Here is a 26,296-nt window from a genome sequence, read left to right as displayed (position 1 = left end):
CATGCCTTCTTTGTTCCTGGTGCTGCCCAGTAGTTGAGGTTGTGTCTAGACTGTTGGTGCTCCAATGGGGACGATCACAGTCAGCACCTAGGTACGGTCTGATTGGAAGCCAGATTCTGACAGTGCCTGGGAAGGTGTACAGTAGTTCCCTTTATCCAGTGTGTCCCTTTCGGCAGATTGTTACCCATGGTCTGAAAACAGTAAGATGGGAAATTCTAGAAATAATTCGTAAGTTTTAAATTGCACTTTGTTCTGATTAGCGTGTTGAAATCTCACACCATTCTACCTGGGATGTGATTCCTCCCTTGTCCAGCGTCACCTTGCTGCATGTGCTACCTGCCCATCAGTCACTTAGTAGCCATCTCAGTTATTAATTGACTGCCCAGGTAGCACTGTGCATGTGTTTAAGTCACCCTTATTTTACTTAATGCCCTGAAGACATTTACATAACTTTTGTTACAGTATAGTGTTATAATTGTTCTACTTTATTATTAATCATTGTTAAAATCTCCTATTGTGCCTAATTTGTAGATTAAACCTTATCCTTGATATGTATAGAAAAAAAAACATATAATGTTTGGTACTATCTGTGGTTTCAGGCATTCACCGAGGTTCTTGGAATGTATCACCTGCACAGAAGGTTGGACTTCTGTAGAACTCCTGGGACAAACTGGGAGATACATATTTTTGCCTGCTCCCTCTGCATTTGGCCTGGTTGTATAGCTGTGGGTGTGTGGTTTTACGCCTGGTAACTGCTTTGTTTGCTACAGTCTCGTGGGACTTGTGAGTGTAATCCCTCTTGGCTGTCAGGCAGGCAGTCCGGGGACCTGACCCTTGAGTGGCTGCTGCTATCACTGGGCAGAGGTGTGTATATAAGCTTTTTTTCTGGAAGATCCTGGTGATTTGGAGCTGGTGGGGGGGGCATCTTGGCTTCTCTAGTCTCTAGGGAGGATGGCACTTGGACCCTAGATGTGTACTAAATTAGAAAGAAGCCGGACTCTCGGGCAGCAACTTTTACTATCTTCAACTAGACCCGTTTCAAGGAAAGCAGGACTTGGTGAGTCCAGAGCTGGTTTGGAACTGTTTTCTTCATGTTTTATTGTGGGTTTTATGGCGATAAGCCCAGTTGGTCTTAAGAGTGAGGTGTTTGGGAGCCCATCTCAGGTCTTAAAAGCTGGGGCACTAGATTCGGGGTGCAGATCTGTTGCTCTTCAGGAGAACCACGGGGTCAGGGGTCCCCTCCTGATTGTATGCTGGTGTGCTGGGGATGGGGTTTATGGTGAGACCATATCTCACAGTCCTTCCTGTTTCGATGGGCCTATTTTCTTCACTGCATGTATAAGAGTTCAGCTATTTTTTAGATTTCTTTGAGAAAAAAAACTTATGTGTATAGTGGTACATTCTGTGTATCCATGGGAGAGTGTATTTCAGGAATGTGCTTGTCACCATATTGGACCAGAACCACCAGACAACTTCTTAATACTTTATATTATTCAGTTTTCTCCCTGTCTTGTATTTTCAAAGCCTTTATTTAAATAGCTCATTGTATACTTTGCTTTCTAGCTTGGGGTTTGATACCTTCATTTTTTCAGTCAATTTAAATTCTAAGCATTTTTAATACTCGATCTCAAGGCAGATTTAATTTAAAGAAAAGTAAGTAATTTCTCATGTAGCATTTCAGATGGCACATTACCTAGAATGCCTAAGAATATAGATTTCAAGATGCAAGACCCCCTGCAGCTGCCCCTGCTGCCGCCTCCACTGCTTCTGCATCCCCAGGACCCTGAGTCTCTATTTAAGTCTTCCCCAGGTGGGTACAATGATGTTTATTATATGTACATATATATTTCATACATATTTAACATCCATGTGAGAGTGAAACCAGTCAACTGCCTCCTGCATGAATCCTGTCCAGGGGATCGAACCTGAGATCTTTTGGTGTATGGGACGATGCTCCAATCAACAGCCTTATCAATCAGGGCGCAATAGTTTAAATATCAAAACAGTGAGGAAGATTAGTGGGGCAGTTTAGAAAAAGAAAGTTGTCAAACCTGACTTTCATTTGCATTTTTAAAAAAAATATATTTTTTATTGATTTTGTACAGAGAGGAAGGGGGAGAGAGAGAGAGCTAGAAACATCGATGAGAGAGAGTCATCGATCAGCTGCCTCTTGCACACCCCCTACTGGGGATATGCCCGCAACCAAGGTACATGCCCTTGACCGGAATCGAACCCGGGTCCCTTCAGTCCCCAAGCCAACGCTCTATCCATTGAGCCAAACCGGTTTCGGCTCATTTGCATTTTTATTTCCTCAAAACTTTCTGTAGTTTTATTTATCCTAAATATTTTGAAAAGTTATATCTTTAATTTTTTACAAACATCTGGGAACAAATTAGCCTGTTTGTAAAAATCTCTTTTTACAAGCATCTGGGAACAAATTAGCCTTGCGCTAGCTAGATAAAGATGCCATTGTTTAGGAAAAGATGTAAATAGCCAAGTGGATTGTCTCAAATTTTCTAATATTGTGGCTAGCATAGCATTAAGTCCTAAAAGGAGTTTTTCTTCCCAAATTTTTATTGTGGGATTTTTCATCCTCATTTTTTAGTAGACAAAGTATTTTTGCTTGCTGACTTTTCTTTTTCATGATTATTCTTTTTTTTGTTTTGTTAATCCACATCCAAAAATATTTTTTCCATTGCTTTTGTTTTAGAAGAGAGTGGGAGGAGTGGAGGGGGAGAAAGAAAAAAAAACACATTGATGTGAGAGAGATACATGGATTGGTTGCCTCCTGAACACACCCTGATCAGGACTGGGGATTGAACCTGCAACCCAGGTACATACCCTTAACTGGGAATCAAACCTGCGACCCTCTTGTGCACAGGCTGACACACTAACTATTGAGCCCACTGGGAAGGCACTTGTTGGGTTTTAAAATTTTGACTTCTTAAAAGTTATTTCACAAGGTATTGCTAGAGAAATGGAAACATCTCCGCTCCATCTGCTAAAGGTTTTCACATTTGTGGCAAGTAACCATTTAAGCTCTCTCTGCTGCTTTAGAAAATACTGTTAGCTCTAGCCCTGGCTGGTGATTCTCTGTGGTTAGAGCATTGCCCTCGGACTGAAGGTTCACTGGTTCCATTCATGGCCAAGGGCACATACCTGGGTTGCATGCTCGATCCCTGGCCCCAGTCCGGGCAACCAATGTACCTGTTTCACATCAATGTTTCTCCTTCTCCCTCCCTCCCGTTCTTTGTAAAAATTAAAGGAAAAAATATCCTCAGGTAAGGATTAACAAAAAAAGAAAAAACACTAGATCTTTTTAAATATTCCCCCAATAAATCTTTCAGTAGATTTTTATACTCCAGGTTTGTAAAATAGCCAATGACATATGGACTCTTATGCAGATGGTTTTTATACTTGCCCCTAACTTAAGTATTGTATTCATCCTATAGGTATATTGCTTTCATTTATTGAAGCCAGTCAGAAAATGTCTATATTTCTCACAACGAACTGTAAAATGTTAATGGTACTTTATGTAAAATATACCCTAGTGGATGAGGTCATTTTCTCAAATTGATCCCCCCTTAAAAGAGATTTGTCAGAAATGAAACATAGCACTCTCTTATAAGCTTGATTTCATACGTATGTAAAATCTTGATCATGCATACTATTTAAAAATGACACCATACTGAAGACGGAGAAAGAGAATACTTAGGTATGTCAAAAGGCAACTGAATGAAGCTATAATTTTATTTCATTTCTCTTAGTACATCCACAACTATTTCCACCTAAATAGATCTTTAAAATAAGCATACACAAGTATTGACTATTATCTACAAATATTTATTATAACACTGGAATAGAACTACAGGAAGCCCTTGGCACTGATAGAAAATATTGATTCACTGTTAGGTTACAAAAATTTATACATAGCAAAATTTAATGCTCTTTACATAAAAAATATTAGACCACTTAAACAAAACTCTCAAACATTCTTGGTAGTAGCCACCAGAATTAGAAGAGTCAAATTAGGCTTTAGACACCGCTTCTATAGAACACTGGACTCTAATGGCACCTGCACTGCCGGAGGAAACATCGAAGTCTGCCATGCAACAGAAAGCACATCACCAAGCTAGTCCGGAACAACCGTTACACGGGGGAGAGCTGCTCCCACTGAAAAAATAGTCAAGGTCCAAATAGGCATGTGTAGGCATTAACAACCACAACTGAAAGAATCCAAATGAAATATACTTGATGTTCAATTTTAATAGCATATTGATAAAGTTATGCTTCCTTTCATTGCAATACAGTTCTGCACATGTATATGCTTTAAAATCCAGGAAAACAGCCAAACCACAAGTTAATTCTTAACATGAATATACATAGTTAACCCTATATTATGCAGTCCCCTTTAAAAAGCATGGATGCACCCAACAGTTATATGTATCATTTAATAAAGAACAACACAAAGTTTACCATCACTAATATCCAATACCTATAGTCACTTAATGTTCTGGTACACAATGATTTAGAAGGCAAGTTTCTTCTGAAAATGGCTTAAACTCAAGCAGTTGATTTTTTGCTGAACATGGAACTTTGATTATTCCAGGAAACTAAGATTTAGATAAGAAAAAGTGAAATAAATACCTACCCTAATTTAAATTACGTACGTATTCAAGTCTATAAAAGTAGGAGGTCTGTGGTCTATTTGTAATTAGATTTTAGATAGTTGGTATGAAACTGTAAACTCACTTTTCAGACCACATAGAAATGGTTTGGAATGGTGGTCATTTTAATAAGGTAACACTTCTTAATTAAGAAAAATGTTTGTGGAAAAAAATTCTGTGAAGGATTTTGGATCTTCCGTTGTGATGCAAGTTCTTAGAAATTTACAGCAAATACTCATTAAGGCTGAGCTGAAATTTACTTCCCAAGAAGAATGATGATAAATGGGTCATTTTATTAAAATGAAGTCTTTTATAAAATTGATTCTGGAAAGCTTGTCAAGAATTCAATTTCTGTAATGGTAGTTCTAGCAGAATTATAGTAGCACATTTGAGCATTATTGAAAAAAGATTTCTGATTGGATCATAAAGTTAAGGTATCCTAATCAGTTGTAAGAATCATATTATCTTTGATAAAGCCACTGTTTAATAAATGTTGGCTTACAGAAATGGAACTTCATACCAATTCCATTTTATTCCCTATTAGGTACATCTGACATACGTGAATTTATGGTCCCATCCCTTGGTGCTGGCACATCATGGGCTCCTATCAAGGTGTGTGCCATATTCTCATTTCCTATCTTGGTAGGATTGCTCTAGCAATAAATGTGAACATGCCACAAATTTCAAAAAGATGAACAATCATTTTGTCAGTGTTGCCTTTTAAAATGGCTAACCATGAAACCTCCTGTATCTGTTCTAAAGGAAAAGGTTTACCTACTGGAGAGTTTTCCTAGAGATACATCCCAGCAGCTTGAGATAGACAGTGAAGTGTTTGTAGTTCTACGTGAGTTTGTTTGGTGGGAAACACATCTGTACTGCGGAGCAGCTGTCTGATGATTTGTCACAGCTGTCAATGTATCGGCGGAAGCACTCTGGCAAACGTTTATGTATAAGAATTGAGTTGTTCTTTTGAGCGGGACTGGATATCTTGCAGTTCCTGTTCTTCCTTTGCTTTGATATCCTGGTAAGCCTGCATTTTGCTGGCATCCTTTAAGTAAGCCCAGTTAGAAGACAGTATCATGAGGAAGTGGATCTGGAAAAGAAGGGTGAGCATGATGGCTAGTGAGCATGTCAGAGGCAAAGCAAGCTGCTAGGCAGATTAGACGGACTTGACTGTAAGAAAGGGGAAGGGTTATTCCATATTAATACTCATTCTGCAATCAGAGGCATCAGATACTTAGAGCATGTTCTAGTAGAGTCAATATTAAAAGGCAGAAGAAAAGTTAGTATCCAGACATAATGCACTTAAAAAAATAGTCAAAGTTATTAAGAAAAGGCAAAAATAAAACACATAGAGGGTGCTTTTTACCATTTTGAGAGTAATTTTAAAAATTGATACAGAAGTTCAGAAGTGTTATTTTCAAGTAAGTGTGGTGCAAAGATCTTTGCTATCGGACAAAAAAAATCAATTACCCCAAAGGCCTAAAATTCTGAACAATGTTTATTTTTAGTAAGTAATAAAAAGCTACATATTTAACACAGAAAAATTAAGTGAATATCAAAACCAAACTTAAGAACTATAAGCAAAGCATGCAGTCTCTGTTAACAAATTTTTAGTAGTAAAACTACATTTTTCATTTTATAACTGCCATTATTTCATTTCAAAAATGTAAAAATCCATATTGGCATTCTTGATAGTTGATGTGGTCAACGCTCCCCCACACACACTTATTTTCCTCATCTTTCCTGCAAAATCTACATCTCAAGTTCCTTATATTTCCTTCTCAACATACTTGAGACCTTCAGATCCAGGAACAGTTTCTCTTCCCATTAAAATCTTAGGTGTGCCTGGCTGGTGTGGCTCAATGGTTAAGTACTGACCCATGAACCAGGAGGTCACATTCCCTGCTTACGTGCTTGATCCCCAGTACAGGGGGTATGCAGGAAGCAACCAATAGATGATTCTCTCTCATCATTGATGTTTCTATTTCTTCCTTCCTCTCTCTAAAATTAAAAAAAAAAAAAATCTTACGTGCAGTTTGAGAACTGGCTTTGAGGAATCAGTTACTACTTACCAAACAACAACTTAAGGTTATCAATTTTGTGGGCTCTGAAAAGAAGGATATTGTTATGTTAAAAAAAACAAAAAACTCACATAAATCCTTTTTTCAGAGAAAACAAATGGGTGACATTTATTTTACTTTAAATTTGCACCTGACTTATTTGAGGAGCATTTATTTGATAGTGAACCATGCAATCATAAAAAATTTTAAATCAAATTTAAAATATATTTATAAAATATTTTTCAGAAGGTGTCTGACAAAACAAAATCCAGACTAAGTTTTCTTCCATTTCATCTTCGGCACTGTGTTCATTTTTGCCATTGAACTTGGTTACCAAGCCAGTAAAAATAACGGAAAATGCAGGTATTTTAGAGTTTTAATACTTCACTTAGCAATATTGTTTAAAGTTTTAGTTCAAGAAAATTAATTTTTAATGGGTGCTGAGCAATGTCAGTAAATAACTGAATCCTTTTCAAAATGTGGAAATAGCCAGATCTCATAATTTTGTAATTCACGTACGGTAAGTCATCTTATTAACCTCCCATGCAGAATGAGTCGACTAAAACTATTTACAAATTATTGGTGCGAAACTGCAGAAGCCTAGATTCTGCTTTAGTCTGGGTGTCAGTGATGTTCCTGCTACATCGTACAGCTCTCTAACGCTCCTTATGGGCCTCATGCAACTTAGAACTTAGTGCAGCAATCTTCCCGACTCTTAAACTTCAAAACCGCATAGTTATATGTAGTAGACATCATGTAGATCAGCTGGTGGAAGAGAACAAAACAGGACAGTAAGATATAGGCAGTGAGGGCCAGTGCCACGACACTTCTAAACTTGGGCGGGGAGGGGTGCCAACTCAGCCCACGGTGTTTTCCCATTTATAATCTCCACAGGCGATTCTCACGTCTAGCGCGCACAAACCTCTTCTCATTTCACTTACACCACATCAGTCTTCAGCTTGGCGCTCGGTACGTTTATTAAAAAGACTAGGGCGTGTTTAAAGAATGACAATATACAGTTCTGGGTCAGTAGCATCCATCTAAATGTTCTGTTTCCCTTCATCTTTCCAAAACACACTACTCAGGAGCAATTGGTTCTTTCCTGTCTGTTAAGCTGAGAGAGCTGGCAGCAGCCCAGAAGATGGGTCTCACTGTGAGTTAACAGGCACTTTTCTTTTCATGGGCTGTCATGGGAAGGGATGACTTCAGGGATGGAAAACCTGGGAATGCTCATTTCTGAGCTGATGAGATGTCCCCCTTGCTTCACCAATCTTAGATTTCTTGAAATCACAAACCAAGCCCTCCCAAAGTACATATCAGTGTGCACATACATACACATACACCTGCTTGTGTTTATACAGTTAATCATTATTCACAGATGCCATATTTTCGAATTTGCCTACATACTAAAATGTCCTTGTAACCCTCACATCAGCACTCCTAGCACCTCCACCGTATTTGTGGACATGTGCAGAGGTGAAAAAGTCTCGTCTCCTAGTGGAGGTCAACCGAGGTGACACTGCCTTCTTTGTTCCAGCTCTGTCTGAGCACAAGTGTCCTTTTTGCAATGTTTAGTGCCATGTTTTTTGCATTCTGTGACTTCATTCTTTAAATGTTCCCTGATCCAGGTGCTGTGTAGTGTTTTTAAGTGAAGGAAGGTTGTGAGATGCCTTCTGAAGATGTATGTACTGAATGAGTTTCATTTGGGTATGAGGCATAGTGCTGTTGGCCGGGAGTTCAATGTTAATAAATCATGTCTTTGCCCTAACTGGTTTGGCTCAGTGGATAGAGCGTTGGCCTGTGGACTAAAGTGTCCCAGGTTCGATTCTGGTCAAGGGCATGTACCTTGGTTGTGGGCACATCCCTAGTTGGGGGTGTGTAGGAGGCAGCTGATTGATGTTTCTCTCTCTGTAAAAAAAATCAATAAAATATATATATTTAAAAATCATGTCTTTGAACAGAATCATACAAAGCAGACTTCTGTATTAGATTGGTCTGACAAAAACTGTTGTGACCAGAGGCTGGCAGAAACCTAATCCTATATTCCCCCAAGGAGCAATGGCTCTGTGTTTAATTGGGTGTTGAGAATACTTTATTAAGTATACCTTCTGTGCACAAGATCAAAGGTGCAAGTGTATATGTATATGCACATTTCCTCATGTGACCATTTACCCATCCTTGAAGTCATGAAAATAAGAGCTGAATAAACCACATTGCAGTGTTCCCATCCTAGTTAACAGGTGTTCCAGGATCAGTACCCTCTCTTCTTTCCACAAATTGCAATTTACATTTCCTACAATTGGCGCCAGGACAGCCAACTAGTACACCCTGTGATCTAGACACGTGGTAGGTTTACACAGGTGATGTTTAACCCACCTTGAGTCTAGGAGTGTTTCCTGGAAGGGAAACCTGTTGTTACAGACACTGCTGGGAGGGGGAGCTAGACCAGGCCAGTCCCTGGGCGCTTACTCACCAGGGCAATGACGGTGGCACCAGCTCCGGCACAGGCCACAATGAACAGGTGATAGGACATGTAGAACTAGGAAAGAAGAGGGCACCAAAATGAGCATTTTGTGTGTAATGAAGTGGCCTACTCCCATTCCGACATGCCGCATCCTCTCTGTTTTCCCAAGGCTGGAGATAAGTGTGCACTTGTGTCCAGCCCAGTTGGAATCACCTGATGGATTTTTAAACTTTCTGATGCACACATGGGTAGTGGTTCTCAACCTTCCTAATGCCGCAACCCTTTAATACAGTTCCTCGTGTTGTGGTGACCCCCAACCATAAAATTATTTTCGTCGCTACTTCATAACTAATTTTGCTAGTTATGAATCGTAATGTAAATATATGAGCTTAGGTGACCCTGCTAGCAGCTCTCAACCTGTGGGTTGTGATCACTCTGGAAATGTAAATGACTAAATTGATTTACAAACTTTTGACTTACATACAAATACAGGGACACTTCCCCCTGAAAATTAATTTATACCTGTTCTGTGACAAATATTCTAATTTGAAAAACTATCTGAAGGTGAAAGAGAATGTATAGTTTCAGGTTTGCAAGATTGGGGTCACTTCCAAATTGTTACAGAAAGCGAAAGCTTTCTGATTGCTATGATCCTCACTGAAAAGGTGGACCGAGTGAAAGAGCCATCTTTTAGGTCAAAAGTGGTTGGGTACTGATTACCCACAGTTCACTCCTTAAAAGGCTGCAAAAAGGTCTTTCTTGACAGCATTTGAGCCATCCCTCCTGCTTTTGCTCCCCAGGAGAATGGACTCTGTTTTGCTGTGATCATCTGTGAGCCTCTGACAGGAGAGCGGTTTACCTCGTTGGTGTTGCAGATGTTCTCGAGGGCAGAGCCGCATATTTTTCCTGGGAAAGCGTTCCAAGGAATGATACCTGTGAAGTGAGGCCCAAAAGAGAGGGAGGCGTTAGGGCAGACTACGGTGCTTCCTGCTCCCCGTCCTTACCGCTTTGGGAGCCAATCACAGTACAGTTGTAGGTCATATTCTTCATCAATAACGAGCACACCTGCCCTCTGCAAAACAGGCTTTTGCAATAATTAAGTCCCAATTGCACTATAGGGCATGAGTAAAGTCAACTAGTCTAAGAGACTTAACCTGATACTATTTTTCAACAATTATGCTTTGTTTAGTTGAGCTGATATCTGTAAAAGCTGATTTTCAAAGTGAAGTTTTCCCTCCTATGTATCTGAATTATAGTTGAGCAGCTCCAGGAGCTGCCTAAATGTTCCCTTGGTCTGTGATCTTGTTACTCAGGCTCTTGTCACTGGTTTGCCATGAGATACGTTCTGACATTGAGAGTCTGTGCTCAGAAAGTTTCATGGCAGTTTGACAGTAATTTGGACTTGTATCTTCTATGTCTTTGCTTTTATATTCATTTTATGTTTTTAAAAAATGTTTGTATTTCAGAGGGAGGATGGGAGAGGGAGAGAGAAACATAAATGATAAGAGAGAATCACTGGCTGCCTCCTGTACACCCCCTAGTGGGGATCAAGCCTGCAACCCCAGGCATGTGCCCTGACCTGAAATGGATCAGTGACCTCCTGCTTTCATGTGTTGATTCTCAAGCACTGAACCATACTATAGGCTGGGCCATTTTTATTGTGTTTTACAAATGTTTTGGAAATACTTTGGGATTGAAAACACTGACCTTTATCGCAGAGAGTGTGGCCAGGGCAGTCCGTGGTCTTTCTCACTAACCCAGACTCCTCCCCGCAGCGACGCTGTGCACTGGCGCTGCTGCTCTTTTTTGCCATTAATGAGCAGGTGCCTGCTTAAATATTGAACTCAGCTCAATTTACACCTCCCCGGGAGGTACGGAAGGAGGGTTTTAAAGCATTCTTTATTTCCTCCATCCTTGCTGTGGGCCAAGAATAAGCCTTCATGCTTCAGAAGAATGGGAAATGACAAGTCCCTAAATTGTCAGTGGAACCGGTGATTTCAAGTATAGACTAGAAAGATGATTACCAACGACCAAAACTGTGTAGTGAAAATATTTAAGAATAAGGAAATGAGATCTACATTGAGACATTCATTTACAAATACTTTAAAAATCAACTTTAGGCTCTTTTTTTTTTAAAGCTCTGTTTTCAGCCCATCAAAAAGAACTGTGGTTGAGCCTTGGTCTTTATGAGAAGAGATTATTAGGCTGACGGGCAATTTAAGACAAATTTCCTATTATATCATAAAGTAAGAGGCTGAGGATAAGTCACACGGGAAAAAACAAGCAACAAAAATGAAATGCTAGTCATCTCTCTCAAAGCTCTTGAAAGAACAGTTACTTCCTCTTCGGTGCTAATGAAAAGCTGTTTCCCCCTAGTTGTTTCTGCCAAGAACAGGATTTCTGCCATCCTGGCTAGAAACACTAATTAAACTCCATACATAGGGGATGTTGCCTTCTCTCACTCAGCAGGGAAATCAAGTCTCAAACTAATTGGCAGTCACAGTAATGGCCCCTTCTGTGGCGTGTCAAAATGAACCAACCGTGGCTGCTTATGGGATAATCCCATTCATTTGAAAACATGTTTGAACTTGCCGGCTGTTACAGAATATGTTCTCATGGCTTTAAAATACATTTGGATTTTATGTTGTGTTTTTCAGTATAGATGAAGTTTAAGCAATTGGTCATTTAAAAAAGACCTGCTCTGAAGAATCGGACATACAGATTAACTGCAGTATATAGGGTATGCAATGTTTTGGATGGAAAGTAAGATGATACAAAACTGAAAAATTGGGGAAAAAATATGTCAACTTTTTATAGTGGACAATATTTTTTGATTCAATTGCATTATGAAGTAGCTTCTTTTGAAAACAACAAAATATTAAATTGCACCCTTTATCAACTAAGACACTAATGATCTTTCCATTCAGAAAATGGGGCATAATGAGGGAAAAAGTATATACACTATTCCTAAGAAAAGATATGAAAGAGATCATGATGATTAAAAAGATGCCCATGCAATAAAAGGTGCAGACTTATGCATGAGAGCATAAACATTAACGGGGGATTCAAAGGAAGTACCGTATTGTCGGATATCCACGCAGATCTGCTCCACACCGGCTGTCCCGTTGGTCTGAGGTGACTTGATGACTTCACAAGTTGACCATATGTTGTAGAACATAAACACAGGCACCGCAGAGAAGCCAAACACACCAAGCCAGGCCACTCCCAGCACATAGGTGAGGAAGACAAACTAAACCGAAAAAGGACAAAGAATCGTCAGTGAGCAGGCCAAGGCGCATTCCTTGGGAGGAATTATACTGCATTTCTGACTTGATACGGAACCTGTGCGATGCATTTAGGTTAGAACACTGTCTGGTCACAGTAGCAACAAGGCAAAGTGACAAGGGCAAGGAGAACCAGGGGCTGGAGCTGGGGCAGGGTGGTCACGCCCTCCGGAGACAGAGTATGGAAAGTGTTTATTACCGAAGCCCAGTTAGCTAAAAGTCATTTTAACTGACAAGGGCCAGCGATGATCTCCTTTGTCTAAGATCACAGAGCTAAGGAGTGACAGGGCCTCCATGTGGCATTCTTTGGAAACATCAGTTCTGTACTCACCATGGGACAGTGTCTGGGTGGTTTCACAGGCCACTTGAATTATAACTTGATATTAATTTCCCCCAAAGTAATGTCTTTTACATAATGGATGGAATAATAGTTATATAAGACATCCTTTCTCAAAAGGAACCTCACTGGTTTCATGATCCTGTGAAATTACTAAAAGCATTAGATCTTGAACCTGTATTAAAAGTTTAAAATAGCCTTGAACACAAATTGAACGCACAGTGAATCGGATCAAATTCCCATTTCCTCTGAGCTGCTTTCATCTTTAATATTCACAGCGCCTCCGCAAGCAAAGCCCTGGCTTAGGACAAAATTACGGTGTCCACCCCCTCATTGCCACACAGAATATAATCACGTCGCTGTAGTTACTTCCTAACCTGCCTTGACTACCAATTTTCAGAGAACTTTGAAAGGCTGTTTCAAACACATTGGGGTATTTTTATTTTCCGAAGGTGCACCCACGGAGTGTGTGGGTGAAGGTTCGGAATCCTAGTTTGGCTTTTTAGTTTCTCAGGCTGCTGCTGAAGAGGTGACGTTTCCGCCTAACTTGCCACACTGCGGGAAATACCTGGGTCGTGCCAGGCCGGCCTGGGGTCGGCTCAGACAGGTCACCTCCTGTCGGTCATCCCAGGAAACTGCAGGAACAAGGCATTTTATCTCAAGGACATTTCCACTTGGGGAAGCATTTGCATTTCTAAAAGTATTCACAGCAGCAGAGTTCAGCAGTTTCACAGGCTCCCTCCCTAGTGCTTAGGGGTGGGCCACTCCAGACTAGGCTTTCTTTTCTTGCCCTGAAAAAGGAAACTTTCTAACACACCACAAAGACTTGAAAAGGGCTGGCGATTCTTTGCTTGGTGAGCCTAGCTTTCCCACAGCGTTCAAGGCTCTCAGGATAACTGGTGCCCAGTGGAGAGGGCCTGTGGGGACATTCCTGTTTTGGTGGCCTCTAGCATTCAGAGTTCTGTCCTTAATGACAGATTGTGAGTCGCACACACAGCCTGAAATGATCGCATTCTGGCCCTGGGCAGACATGGTTGACATCTGATCTAGAGGAGAACAGAGCTTAGAAAGAGCTCATTAAAAGACTGGGTTATAGGGCTGGTGTGGCTCAGTGGTTGAGCATCGACCCATAAGCCAGGGGTTCAGGGTTCTATTCCTGGTCAGCACATCTGCCCTGGTTGTAGGCTCGATCCCCAGTGGGGAGGTGTGCAGGAGGCAGCTGATAAGTGATATTTTTAAAAAGACTAGGTTATAAAGAGCTGTATCCCAGAGGGAAATTCTAAGGGGGTTGAGTGGCTAGTACATGTAAGGCTTCAGGATCATAATCCACATTCAAGACATGAAGAGAGCATTGATAAAATGTGCAAGTCCTCTCATTGTGGGAACTTCATATTTGAAAAATCTTCAATACCCTCATTACCTACCTTGGTAGGGGAAATATTACCCCTCATACATTTTAACTTATCAATAATATGTTGAAGGTATTTTCAAATTCTGAACTCTAAGAATACTACAGGCATACCTTGGCTTTATTGCACTTCAGAGATGTGTGTTTTACAAACTGAAAGCAAAGACCCTTCAGTAGCAGAAAGATTATGACTCGCTTCATCGCGATGGTCTGGAACCAAGCCTACTGTATCTCCGAGGTGTGCCTGTATGTGTGTCACGGGCTCTCGCTGCATCCTCAGCTCATAGCTTTTCTCAGCTGCACAGTATAGAGAGGTGTGGCTTTGGCTGTGCACCAGACAATCTGAGATCCATACTCACCATTCCACTGATGCATCGGCCACAGGCGGTGGTTTTAAACTCCCCGTGAAGTTCTTTCACTGCGCTCGTGGTGTAAAAGCCTTCTGCCAGCAGGATGATGCCATACAGGAAGAAAAAGGATGCAATTCCGTAGATGACATACTGCATCAGTTGGATTCTGCAGAAAGGAAGAGGAAAGCCTGAGGATTTAAGTCCACTGCCTGGTAAACAGTGTTTTCAACCTCTGGAGGGGGGACATGGGGATGGTGTTCTTGGCATCTCCTGCCACTCTCATGGTTGCAGTGGGCTTATGGGCATTTCAGACTGGCATCGCTGCCCACCCCACTGCATCCTGGGCCTTTTTCCCAAGATGGGACCACTGTTGAGGTGTACGGCCTTCCCAGACAAGGGAGACTTTTCATTCGATCAAGGGCAGAGGCCCAGGTGTAACTGGTAATATCCAAGTCCTGTGCCGTGGGGGTTAGAATCCTCATTTTGCAAATAAGTGAATAAAGGCATTGAACATGTTCTTTCTGCCACATCAAATGCCTCCTAACCAGGCCTACTGGTTAATGCTATTCTGATAAGGCCCCTAAGTAAGCACTCAGGGCTTCCTTAAGAAATAACTTGGGCAGATTTTTGTGTGTGTGTGTGTGTGTTGAGATTCTCGCTACACAAGAGATAATGTGTCAAGAGGTTTAAGATACAAAAATTAATTTACAGCTAATTCTGTCCTGTGAAAGCTGACAGGGACCCAGATGACTGTTCCTCAACCTTTGGCTGCCCTTTGGAATTACCCGGGAGCTTTAGGAAATATGGGTACCTGGGCACTATCTCCAGAGATGATGACTTAATTGGTCTGGGGAAAATCATGGGCATGGGGAATTTTTAAGGATTCCTGGACATTTGAGAGCCACTCATCAAGTTCACTAGCTAATTAAAGCAGCACACGTTTCCCAGGGTCCGTTGCGGTACATATTCTTGGTCTTCTTTGCACACAGTTGTATTCATTAAGTCCTGTTTGATCTTCCTTATAAACTCCCCTACCCCTGGCCATTACTTTGGATGTCATTCATGAATAGATAAAAAAGAACATTCCCTAAGGACTCTTCCAACATGACTTCATTATTGAACCATAAAAATTCATTCGTGCCTTTTTCAGTCTGGTGGAGAAGTTGTTTTTTTTTAAATAATCACAAGACACCTAAATACTGTGAGACTTTGGAAGTCAATGAAGGAAAAAGAAAATACTGGAGGCAATAGGGAAAATATATGAAGTACATGAACGCACTGCTAGGGTCTTACACAGTGAGGAGAATCGGTGAGGCAGTTGTTGAAACTCCACTGAAAATGGTTTTAGAATGGGGAGGCAGAGATTTTGGGCTCAAACCCCACCCCAAATTTTCCTTTTTCTGCATTGGAAGGTGTTCTGGGATTTGTTCTGCCTGAAGAATTAATGTCAAAAGTCCTGCTCCTGTAGAATTAGAGGGTAGTCCTCAACAGGGTTCCTATTATTCCAGGGATGGTCATTTCCTGTTAGACCACTGGAGGGCGCCTGTTACTTGGGAACCATGATAACTGGCGTGACGATCCACAGCATCACCTTGCCATGCCCCCCATGTTCAAGGCTACAGTGTGAGGAATGTCCTGTGTGTGCAGCTTGCCATTCCCAGGTGAGATCCCAAATGCCACTGCCTTCTTGCTTTGTTCTTTTTTCCTTCTCTGACTGAATGCAGTTAGACTTTTTTTCTATCTGCATACAGCGAGCTTTCATGAAAAGCATCAGCTTTCTGCCAGGAGAGCACACTAGTCTTTCTGAAAACATCATGGGGTTGTTGCTCTTTTAAACACATTTTTAAAGGGAAGCAGGTACTTACACCTCACTCAGCACAGCATGGTCCCTGGCGTTGGTGGAGAAGTGTTGCTCAAGAATCGCCACCGTGCCTGCAAGAGCCACATGTCCACAGCCACAGAACAAAGCCACCCCGGAGAAGCAGAGGATGGTGGCCACCAGAGAGGCGTAGGGGACTCCTCCCAGACACTTGATGCAGCATTCAAAGCAACCTGGACCCAAAGGAGAGAAAATGCATCTGTTATGGGTAAGGTGCTCTGGTCTTCATGAACACCACACATTAGCAGAGAAGGTTCTCTTTTCCATCTTCCTTCTCAGACTCTATGGCTAACAGTGCAACATCTCAAGGGCCAGTGGGTAGTTGTCATGATCTCATTTTCTGTGGGTAAAGACTCTAGGGCTCCAAGAGGGAACGTAGCTTTATTTGCTCAGGGTGAGTGGCAGAGCAGCTACTGATAATTGTGTAGTAAGTCACAATTCTAGAATTTCTTTACTGATCCGGGTTGGTGGGGGGACATGCTTAAGTGACGATGTGGAGCAATCACTCCCCTAACAGTCAAAAGAGAGGACAGCAGGGAAGCCGCAGTTCTACAAAGAAAAGCCACCATCAAGTTCCCCTCAACCTCAACCTTCTGGGGTTCCAAGTACTTCTGTTTCTGTAGCAGCCGATGGCTTTGCCAAACCCTTATGTCCTGGGAACCAGAAGAACAAATACAGTAATCGTACTGTTGCTGCATTCAGAAAAATATGAATGTGATCATTTTGGAAAGGTGATGGGTATTTTGGTCCCTAGAAGTACAGTCACCAAGGCACAGTTGAGTGGATCCCCTCAAGTTTCATTCTTGTCAATATCAGAAGTTATCTTAACTTTGTAATAAAAATGTCCCCCAGCCCAGCAGCACAAGCAGTTTATTCATAGTCCTCCTCCTCCCCGGCTTCCATCTGTCCCCTTCCTCAACACACATGTTCAGAATAAGAACCCAGAACTGGTGGATGACATTTAAGTACTTGAAGAAGGAAAAGGAACAGAAGGGGGAAAAAAAAAAGACAAAATGAGCATCCATGAAGTGAAATGAAGGAGAATGAGCCACAATTCACTCTTCATGTTGAGAAGTCTATTCATTTTAAAAATAAACCTTTACTTGAGGTGGCCATGGAGACCCCCACAAGGGGCAAAGCCAGTTGCCATTTTCAGTTTGGAGACATTTATGTTTCAGGAGAGCAGTGCTGGCCTCAGGATAATGTCACTACCTCTCTGACCTCCTGTCCCTGTTTATATTATCCAGACCCCTAAGTAAATGGCTTGTCAGGGAAATCGAACTCTGAGTGCATTATGAGGTCTAACAGCAGTCAGGAGCAGTTCATTACTCCAAGGCAGCTTATGAAGCCAGCTACATTTCTTTTCCCCAAGTAGTCTTTACAGTAGACAGGAAGGGGATACCCAGCCTAAAACACTGGAGACAGGCTTTTCCATTTCGATGAACATCCCATTTTAAACCAGCATTTGCTTAACCCCACCACATTACCAGATTTCTCCAGCCTCGATGTGTTCTAGTGCATAAAATAATAGACCTGTGTGTGTTGTATCATTCACAGTCACCCCACTCCTAGTCTCTATTATACAGTATAAGTAACAGCATGCATGCCTGCTTCCCTGGCTAACCATGTCATATCTGGTCCATATTGCATAGAGGAGTGTGGTCTAGAGGCTGTTCTGTCCAACATGGTAGACACTAGTTCATGTGGCTATTTAAAATAAAATAATAAATTCAGTTCCACTGGCCCCATTTCACATGCTCAGTAGCCACACATGCTAGTAGCTGCCCTATTGGATAGAGCAGATAGAGAACATTCTATCATTGCAGAACATTGCTTTGGAAGATACAGTTTCACCTGTCACATATTTGATTTTCTATAACATGACCTGGGTTCTAACTGAGTTTTACTTTGGGTTTCATTAATTCAATATTTTTAAAGACCTACTGGGTGCTAAGCACCGTGCTTGGCACTGGGGAAACAACTATGAAATCGGATGTCTTTTATGCCTTCAAGGAGATAGTCTACTAATGCTGAAGGCAGACATATAATGTTATAGTACAGTATGGTAAGATACAGACTACTGGAGAGCCAGTGGATGGTGGGTGGGAAAGGGGAGAGAGAAGGACAGGAAGGAATATAATTCATACTGGAGAGGGATTAGGAAAGGCTTTCTACAGAAAGACCTTGTATGCAGAATATAGTTGACATGGTGACATTGACTTATAATCTGATAAAAGGCTTATTCATTCCTGAATGTTTTTATTTTATATATGTATACTATATATTTAAATAAACCACATCCTTTCTCATCATTCGGAGTTAAGTTAGGTGTTATGGCATAGTACACTTGCTCTTTAACAATATAACTCATCCTTCACAATCCAGCTGCCACTTCAAAGGTCTTTCATCCAAAGGTTCATAGCATTCTGCTTCTTTCAGAGGAAATATCGCAGCTGCTCCCTGACTCAGAAAGACAAGCGGGGTTAGAAGAATGATGCTGTTCAGTCCCAAATTCAACATTACATCAAGGTTAAAGTTTCCCTCCAATTTATATCTCTCAAGGACTCCATATACCCCATGCTGTGGGTCTAGTTTTATAACAGCAGGAAAAATCAGGGACTCAAGGATTTGGAGGATCACATAAATGAATCAGTCTCTCTGCAGATGGTTTTATTTGCAGCTATAGGAGCTGTTGCTCCTATAGAACAGAAGTCACCATATTGGTCATCATTCCATATTCACAGATAAAACTCTTACGGATCTTCTGGCCAATGTGAGTAGAAGCTTATGGAACGCAACATGGGAAAAATTTATAGGAAATAATACAGCTGGATGCATAGCAGGTTCATCTAAAGGCACAGTTCAGCCCTCACTCAAGAGAAACTCTTCCCATAACCTTGCTGTTATCATCACTTTGGGTATTGTAGTGTCTCCATGGTCTTGTTTAATTGAAGCTGTCAGTTAAGCAGAGTAACAGATATGGGTGCAGATGACAGCATTAAAGAAGAGGGAGCAGCTGTCTACTCATTCTATTTCATTCAATTAATGACCATTCAGTGCTCACCAAATGTCTTCAATGTCCCAAGCATTTTTCTGGTCACTGGGGACTCAATGGTAAACTAAGATCGGTGTGGTCTACACTCTAATGGAGCTTATAGTCTATAGGGAAATGAACATTAACCATATGGTTTTAAACTTAGAAGTCCTAGGAGAGCAAACTGTGGGGACTCACTTAGGTTTCAGAGGGATGGCCATGGATGGCTTCCAGAGTTTAAATATGAAGGATGAATTTTAGTTACTTAGGCAACAGGAGAGCAGAATGGGTTAGGGATGTTTCAGGAACAGAGGGAACAAAAACTCTGGGGTAGAAAAGAACAGGGCGCTTTCCTGGGCATGAAAGAAGCCAGAACACAGAGTGCACAGAGGGTGGGGCAAAGAAGTTAGGAGGGATCTATTTCTGACAGACCACTTAGGGTCTTAGACACCTTAAGGATTCTGGACTTATCCTCAGAATCATTTGAAGCCATTGAGCACTTGTAACCACAGAGAACAGACTGGGGTTGCAAAAGATCACTGAGGCTGATGTGATGGGAACAAAGTAGAAGTGGGGATGAGTTGGAACCCTGTATAAAGGTTCACACAAAAGGTGACAGGAGCTTGGGCCAGGGCAAATGTGGTGGCAGTGGAGGAAATTAAGGGCTCTGAGAGACGATCAAGATGTCAAATGGGCACAACTTGGTGTGGATTTGATCATGGGGTTGGGAATGGGTTGGTGAGCACCAAAGATGACTCCTAAATGTCTGGCATGTATAACCAGATGGATACTGTATTGTACTCCTAGCTAGGTTGGCCAGAAGAGGACTAGGCTTTGAGGACAAAGATGTTGAGTTGCCTTTTAGGCATGTTGAGTGTTAGGTGACTGGAAGTCATCTTAAGGAAGGATTTCTCGTAGGTCTATGGCTCAGAAGAACTAAGGATGGCTGCCATCATCTTCTACTGGACAGCAAAGAAAACTTTCAGATATCAACAAATCATAGGAGTGAACCATTTATCAGTTGAAAGCGCTTTACTAGTAGACCCTTGGTTTTGCAAAGCGTGGTCCTTGGACCAGCGGTATCAGCTTCAGCAGGGAGCTTGGGAGAAATGCAGAATCTTGGGCCCCACTCCAGACCTGCTGAATCAGAACCTTCATTTTAACCAGCCGCTGCCTCAGGTGACTTGTGTGCACAATAAAGTTTGAGAAGCCCATTTCTAGTCAACAGTCCCATCTTCCCAGTCTCAGGGGTGGTGTCCTGAGCACGTTTGAAGTGCCTGCGTTGTGTTCAACCATGCTTGGTGTTTTTCCCTTAAGAGTTGGCCTACTGAACTTGGCAAAACTCTGGCAAATCAAATGACAAGTTCCAGGGACTTCAATGAAGAAAACAAAATGTTTCAAGTTGTTCAGCTGTCTTGAAAAGAGTGCAACTAGAGTGATTTTTTTCTGAGCCAAGTAAGTCCTCTTACCCTCAGAATTTCTGACAAAGATGCTTTAGAGCCACACCATAGATGAGGTCTGAGAAAACAGATTCATTCCCTCACCCTACCCCGCCATGGGGCTGAGAGTGCCCATACAGACAAAGGAACTGGATTTGTGATTCAGGCTGTCCCCACTGTGAGAAGTCACAGGCAAGACTGGTGTTTTGAAATGTGGAGGGGGTGCCAAGCATCAGCAGAGCACCGCACTGTTCAAGTTCATGCTAGCTAAGGAAGGTCAATGCTTTTCTTGGATACTCCATAAATCCACACTCCAGTTTTCCCAAGCTTCAAACCAGTAAGGACAACATTGGTTACCGTGAACCAGAAAAGGCAAGGAAAGCATTTTTTTTGTCATGACTATGATCAACTCAAGTAAAAATAAAAATTAACACCAGGCCTTCAAGCACATTTTGCTACTAATTCTCAATGTCTCTCACCAAAGCCCCAGAATCTCTTAGATTACTAATGCTGCAAGCCTTCACTTAGTCAGTCTCGGCGGCTAAAGAGAATTTTGAATTTTCGGTTTTGATTTACACAAAAAGTCCAGTGTGCGTTAGCCTAAGAGTTTAAATATAAACCACATAGTAGGGAGAAAGAAATCCACATCAATGCCTCTAACTCTCAATGGCCAGCTTGTCTCCAGTATCTCTAGAACCTTTTGTGCGGAACAACAGAATAAAACACGTTTTGTCCTCGGGCTTGCGGATGGCCGTTGCCATGGCTGTGGGTTCATGACAGCCCAGTGATTTGCCCCGAGTTGCCTGCAATCCTGGCTGCAGATTTTATTCTGGCTCAGAAGGAGGGCCAGCGGGAACAGGGCTCACATTCTTCCCCAGGGAATGAATGTCACACTCACACTCACACACACACCATGCTCTAAGCGCGGCCTCCCTTGCTCCTTTACTGATTCCTAATGAGCCACAACATTAAAAAGAAAAGGAGAAGGAGCCAAGGTTTGCAACTTCCAAACAAACAGCATCGGGAAAATGGAAGTGGTGAGAATCCTACTTAATACCGTGTTTCCCCAAAAATAAGACATCCTCTGAAAATAAGACCTACTTACAGGTTTCCTTCTGAGTGAAATATAAGGCATCCCTCCGAAAATAAGGCCCCCCTAGATTTGGTGCACTGATTCTGAAAGAAATGGAGTCACAAGAAATTCACCAGGAAATTCAGGAATTGGATTGTTATGATGATGTTCCAGAAGATGATGACATGATTGTCATTGAATAAATGAGTAAATTCTTGATACTGTAGGATTCACAGTTTGTCTGGTTTGTGTTGACAACTACCGTACTACCGTACCGTATACAGGTAATAAATTTCCTTTATTTTCATTTAACAATCAATGTGTACCGTATTCTTCTTCATGGAAAAATAAGACATCCCCTGAAAATAAGACCTAGCGCATCTTTGGGAGCAAAAATTAATATAAGACCTTGTCTTATTTTCGGGGAAACAGGGTAGAAGCAAAAGTGAATGTCAGCAGCGGTTCTCAACAGGGCGTGACTGTGCCCCCAGGGGACATGCTATAATGTCTGGAGATACTTTGGGTCCCCACAATTGGGGGAGAGGGGTGCTACTTGTTCCAGTGACTAAAGGCCTGGGATGCTACACAGGACAGCCCCCCAAGTACCTGATCCCAATGTCATTAGTGCTGAGTTGGGGAAATCCCTGAGACAGCATGAACAAAAATCTATACGAGTTTAGATCTGTGGTTTTCACCTGGGGATGGTTTTGGCTCCCCAGGACATTGGGCAGTGTGTAGGAAGACATTTGCGGTCATCACAACTATGAGAGCACTGCTGGCATCTAGTGGGTAGAGACCAGGGATGCTGCTAAACATCCTACAGTGCATAGGATAGTCCCTCCCCCCCAACAAAGAATAATGTGATGCAAAATGTTAGTAGTGCCACAGGTGAGAAACCCCGCTCTAAGGTTATAACGTGCAAACTTGGTCTGAGATACCTACAATTTTTTTAAGGAAGAGCCTAAATCCTGGCTAGTATGGCTCAGTTGGCTGGCACATTCTCTCATGCACCAAAAGGTTGCGGGTTTGATCCCAGTTGGGACGCATGTGGGAGGCAAATGATGGATGTTTTCACTCACATCATTGTTTCTCTCCCCCCTTCCCTTCCTGCTTCCCTCCCCCCCCCAAAAAAAAATCAGTGAATGTCCTCAGGTGAGGATAAAAAAAATAATGACAAAAATTTTAAAAGAGCTTAATAAACTTTACTCGGCTTAAAAAATATCATAGGGCAGAAGCTTTCAAGTTTTGCTACATAGAATTATCTGGAGACCATTTGAAAGGCTTGATACCCATTCGTTACCCCAGACCAAATAAATCAGAATTTCAGAGGGTGGGACTCAGATATGAGATGTTTTGTGATTTTAAAAACAAAGCTCCCCATGTGATTTTTAATGAGCACCTAGGTTGGAGAACAAGTGTTACAGAGCCATTCAATTTTGGAGATCTTGCACCTGCCATCGGGAAAGTACCAGATTCCCAATACTTACAAGGCTTCTTGATGAAACTGGTGGTAATATTAACAAATGTGGCTTTTTGATACAGTGAAAGATCTACACAGCTCAGAGAACCAATATTTTTCAAATGACCAATGTGTGATATGAAATCATTCTTGAAAACAGAGCTAAGGTAGCACAGCAGATTTTAAAATTTTTGTCATTATTTTTTTTATCCTCACCTGAGGACATTCACTGATTTTTTTTGGGGGGGGGGGGGAGGGAAGCAGGAAGGGAAGGGGGGAGAGAAACAATGATGTGAGTGAAAACATCCATCATTTGCCTCCCACATGCGTCCCAACTGGGATCAAACCCGCAACCTTTTGGTGCATGAGAGAATGTGCCAGCCAACTGAGCCATACTAGCCAGGATTTAGGCTCTTCCTTAAAAAAATTGTAGGTATCTCAGACCAAGTTTGCACGTTATAACCTTAGAGCGGGGTTTCTCACCTGTGGCACTACTAACACAATATAAAAAGTGGGGATTTGCAAAAATGTAAAATAGTACTTACTATTCTTCTCAATGAAGTGTTATTTAGTTTTAGAAAATAGTTACCTTTCCTAAATCTTATTTAACATGTAATGGATTTATTATTGGTTTATTATATATTACAATAAGTTCATTATTTCACAGTTAATTTTTCATTTATAATTTCTAATACAGAAAATATTTATAGATATAACCCACATGAGCAAAAGTTTTTACTTTTAAGTGTGTAAAGGGAATTGCCTTTCAGCAGATCCTTTTATTTTTATTTTTTAAAACTTTAAAAAAATATATTTTATTGATTTTTTACAGAGAGGAATGGAGTGGGATAGCTAGAAACATTGATGAGAGAGAAACATCGATCAGCTGCCTCCTGCACATCTCCTACTGGGGATGTGCCCACAACCAAGGTACATGCCCTTGATCGGAATCGAACTTGGGACCTTCAGTCTGCAAGCTGACAGTCTATCCACTGAGCCAAACCAGTTTCGGCCAGCAGATCCTTTTAAAAAGCTTGTCCTAAAAGCTACTAAATATATTAAAATCTTAAAATAGATTTACTTCTAACATTTGCAATATGTCATGAGCAGTAGATGACAAGCAATTACATTAAAAGCAAAGATATATTCACATGGTGAGAATGAACAAATTCAAGAAGCAGACACTTCCTGGCCTCTTCCTTTGCCTTTGTGGGAACTGGCCTTGGCTTTCCTAAACACTATGTGTGTCTCAGCCTAGTAAAGTGTGGGAGCAAAAAGTCAGGGAAACTAAGGATGAGTAGGAGAAGCTAGCTCTAAGTCCAGTTATCACAGATTTTAAGAAAGATCTGTAGGGTATTCAAGAAATATGAGAACTGTCTGCATCATGTAGCTTTGGTAGCACTCAACCTCCTTGACCATCTGGAAGACAGCACCTGTGTTTTTCTGGATTCCACTGAATCCAATCAATGTCGGCAGTGGTGCTATATGCCAGGCACTGTTTTGCTCCCTCAGCATCGAGACTGGAGTTGGACGAGGGACAGAAACACAAAAGAAATCATTGAAGCAGAATAAAGGGAGAGATGACTCAGGGGCATGGGTGGTGAGGTAGGGACAGATCTCCGTCTAGTATGAGAGCTAAGGAAAGGGTGTATGGTGGCAGCAGTGTGGACAGGCCTTGAAGAACAGAAAGTTAGGACAGATGGAAAGGAGCAGTTAGGGGAAGGAGAGCAGGGCCGACCTAGTGATGGATGCATGGAGGGAGTCCAGGGTGTGGCCAAGTTTATTAATCTGTTAACCGGGGAGTTCCCTTTTTAATGACGCAACCTGTAACGGGCGCATACTCTTTCACTAGGACGTGTCAGTACGTCACGCCCGGAGGACGTAATTTCATATTATTTTTTTCTTTATACTTAATGAAAATAAATGAAATATATATACATATATATATATATATATTTGTTTATATATATAATATATATATAAAGCACAAAGGAAAATACAAAATTACAAAAAAATAGAAAAGAATACTGACAAAAAAAATTGACACGTCGAATTAAAAAATTATAAATTTTACAAACAATGAGAAAGATTACAAAAAATAGCCGAAACCGGTTTGGCTCAGTGGTAGAGCATCGGCCTTCGGACCTAAAGGTCCCGGGTTCAATTCTGGTCAAGGGCATGTACCTTGGTTGCCGGCACATCCCCAGTGGGATGTTTCTCTCTCATATTTTATATATATAATTCTATTTTATATATATATATTTTATATATATACTATTTTATATATATAATAGTAAATCTATTTTAAGATGTTTCTCTCTCATCTCATTGATATTTCTAACTCTCTATCCCTCCGCTTTCCTTCCTTTCTGTAAAAAATCAATAAAAATAAAAAAAAAGATTACAAAAAATATATACCGTCCCTCTCGGGGCACAACATATATTTCAAGGACGTATTCATACATCCTACCCGTTCCCGATAGTGTTTACGTTTGATGTATTTATAGGTCCCGCTCGGTTAACAGGGGATGCCAGGGCAGTGTCAGGGTAGGAACCAGAAAGGCAGGTGGAGCTCTCCTGTGGCGGGGGCCTCCAAGCCAGCTTGCACCCTTGTGGGCTTCATTTTGCCAGCAGTGAGGAGAGAGAGAAGTTTTGTGAGCAGGAGAGTTGACAGGATCCAAGGTATGCTTTTAAGAGGTTAATCTGGGACTGGGGTGTAGGCTGGATTAGAGTGGGTGCAAACGAAACTCTTCCACTGTAGGTGGTAGCAGAATGGGCCTTTTTGATCTTTTTCCCAAAGCGTTCAGGGTGTGTTCAATGGAGGCAGGAAGGATGAAAAT

The 26,296-nt window shown here is 41.5% G+C and overlaps 1 protein-coding gene across 8 annotated transcripts in view; it reads right to left on the bottom strand.

Moving 5' to 3' along the window:
* Positions 1 to 3,732: 3,732 nt before the first annotated feature.
* GPM6B (glycoprotein M6B) overlaps positions 3,733 to 26,296 on the bottom strand; it is a 137,999-nt gene continuing 115,435 nt past the window's right edge. For 5 of the 8 annotated variants that reach the window (XM_084869901.1, XM_084869896.1, XM_084869897.1 and 2 more), the window contains 6 exons: positions 16,439 to 16,625; positions 14,583 to 14,739; positions 12,273 to 12,444; positions 10,054 to 10,127; positions 9,204 to 9,269; positions 3,733 to 5,760 (listed from right to left, as the gene is read on the bottom strand). In XM_084869901.1, coding sequence (XP_084726027.1) covers positions 5,611 to 5,760; positions 9,204 to 9,269; positions 10,054 to 10,127; positions 12,273 to 12,444; positions 14,583 to 14,739; positions 16,439 to 16,625 — 806 coding nt within the window. In that variant the 3' untranslated portion in view covers positions 3,733 to 5,610. Of the gene's footprint in view, positions 7,496 to 9,203; positions 9,270 to 10,053; positions 10,128 to 12,272; positions 12,445 to 14,582; positions 14,740 to 16,438; positions 16,626 to 26,296 lie in introns of all 8 variants that reach the window. The other 3 variants (XM_084869903.1, XM_084869902.1, XM_084869899.1) reach the window with 1 other exon arrangement.

The sequence above is a fragment of the Pipistrellus hanaki genome (assembly GCF_964339955.1).
Source record: "Pipistrellus hanaki genome assembly, chromosome: X".
Taxonomy (NCBI): Eukaryota; Metazoa; Chordata; class Mammalia; order Chiroptera; family Vespertilionidae; genus Pipistrellus; species Pipistrellus hanaki.
The sequence above is the reverse complement of the archived record's forward strand: the minus strand, read 5'-3'. Positions and strand labels throughout refer to the sequence as shown.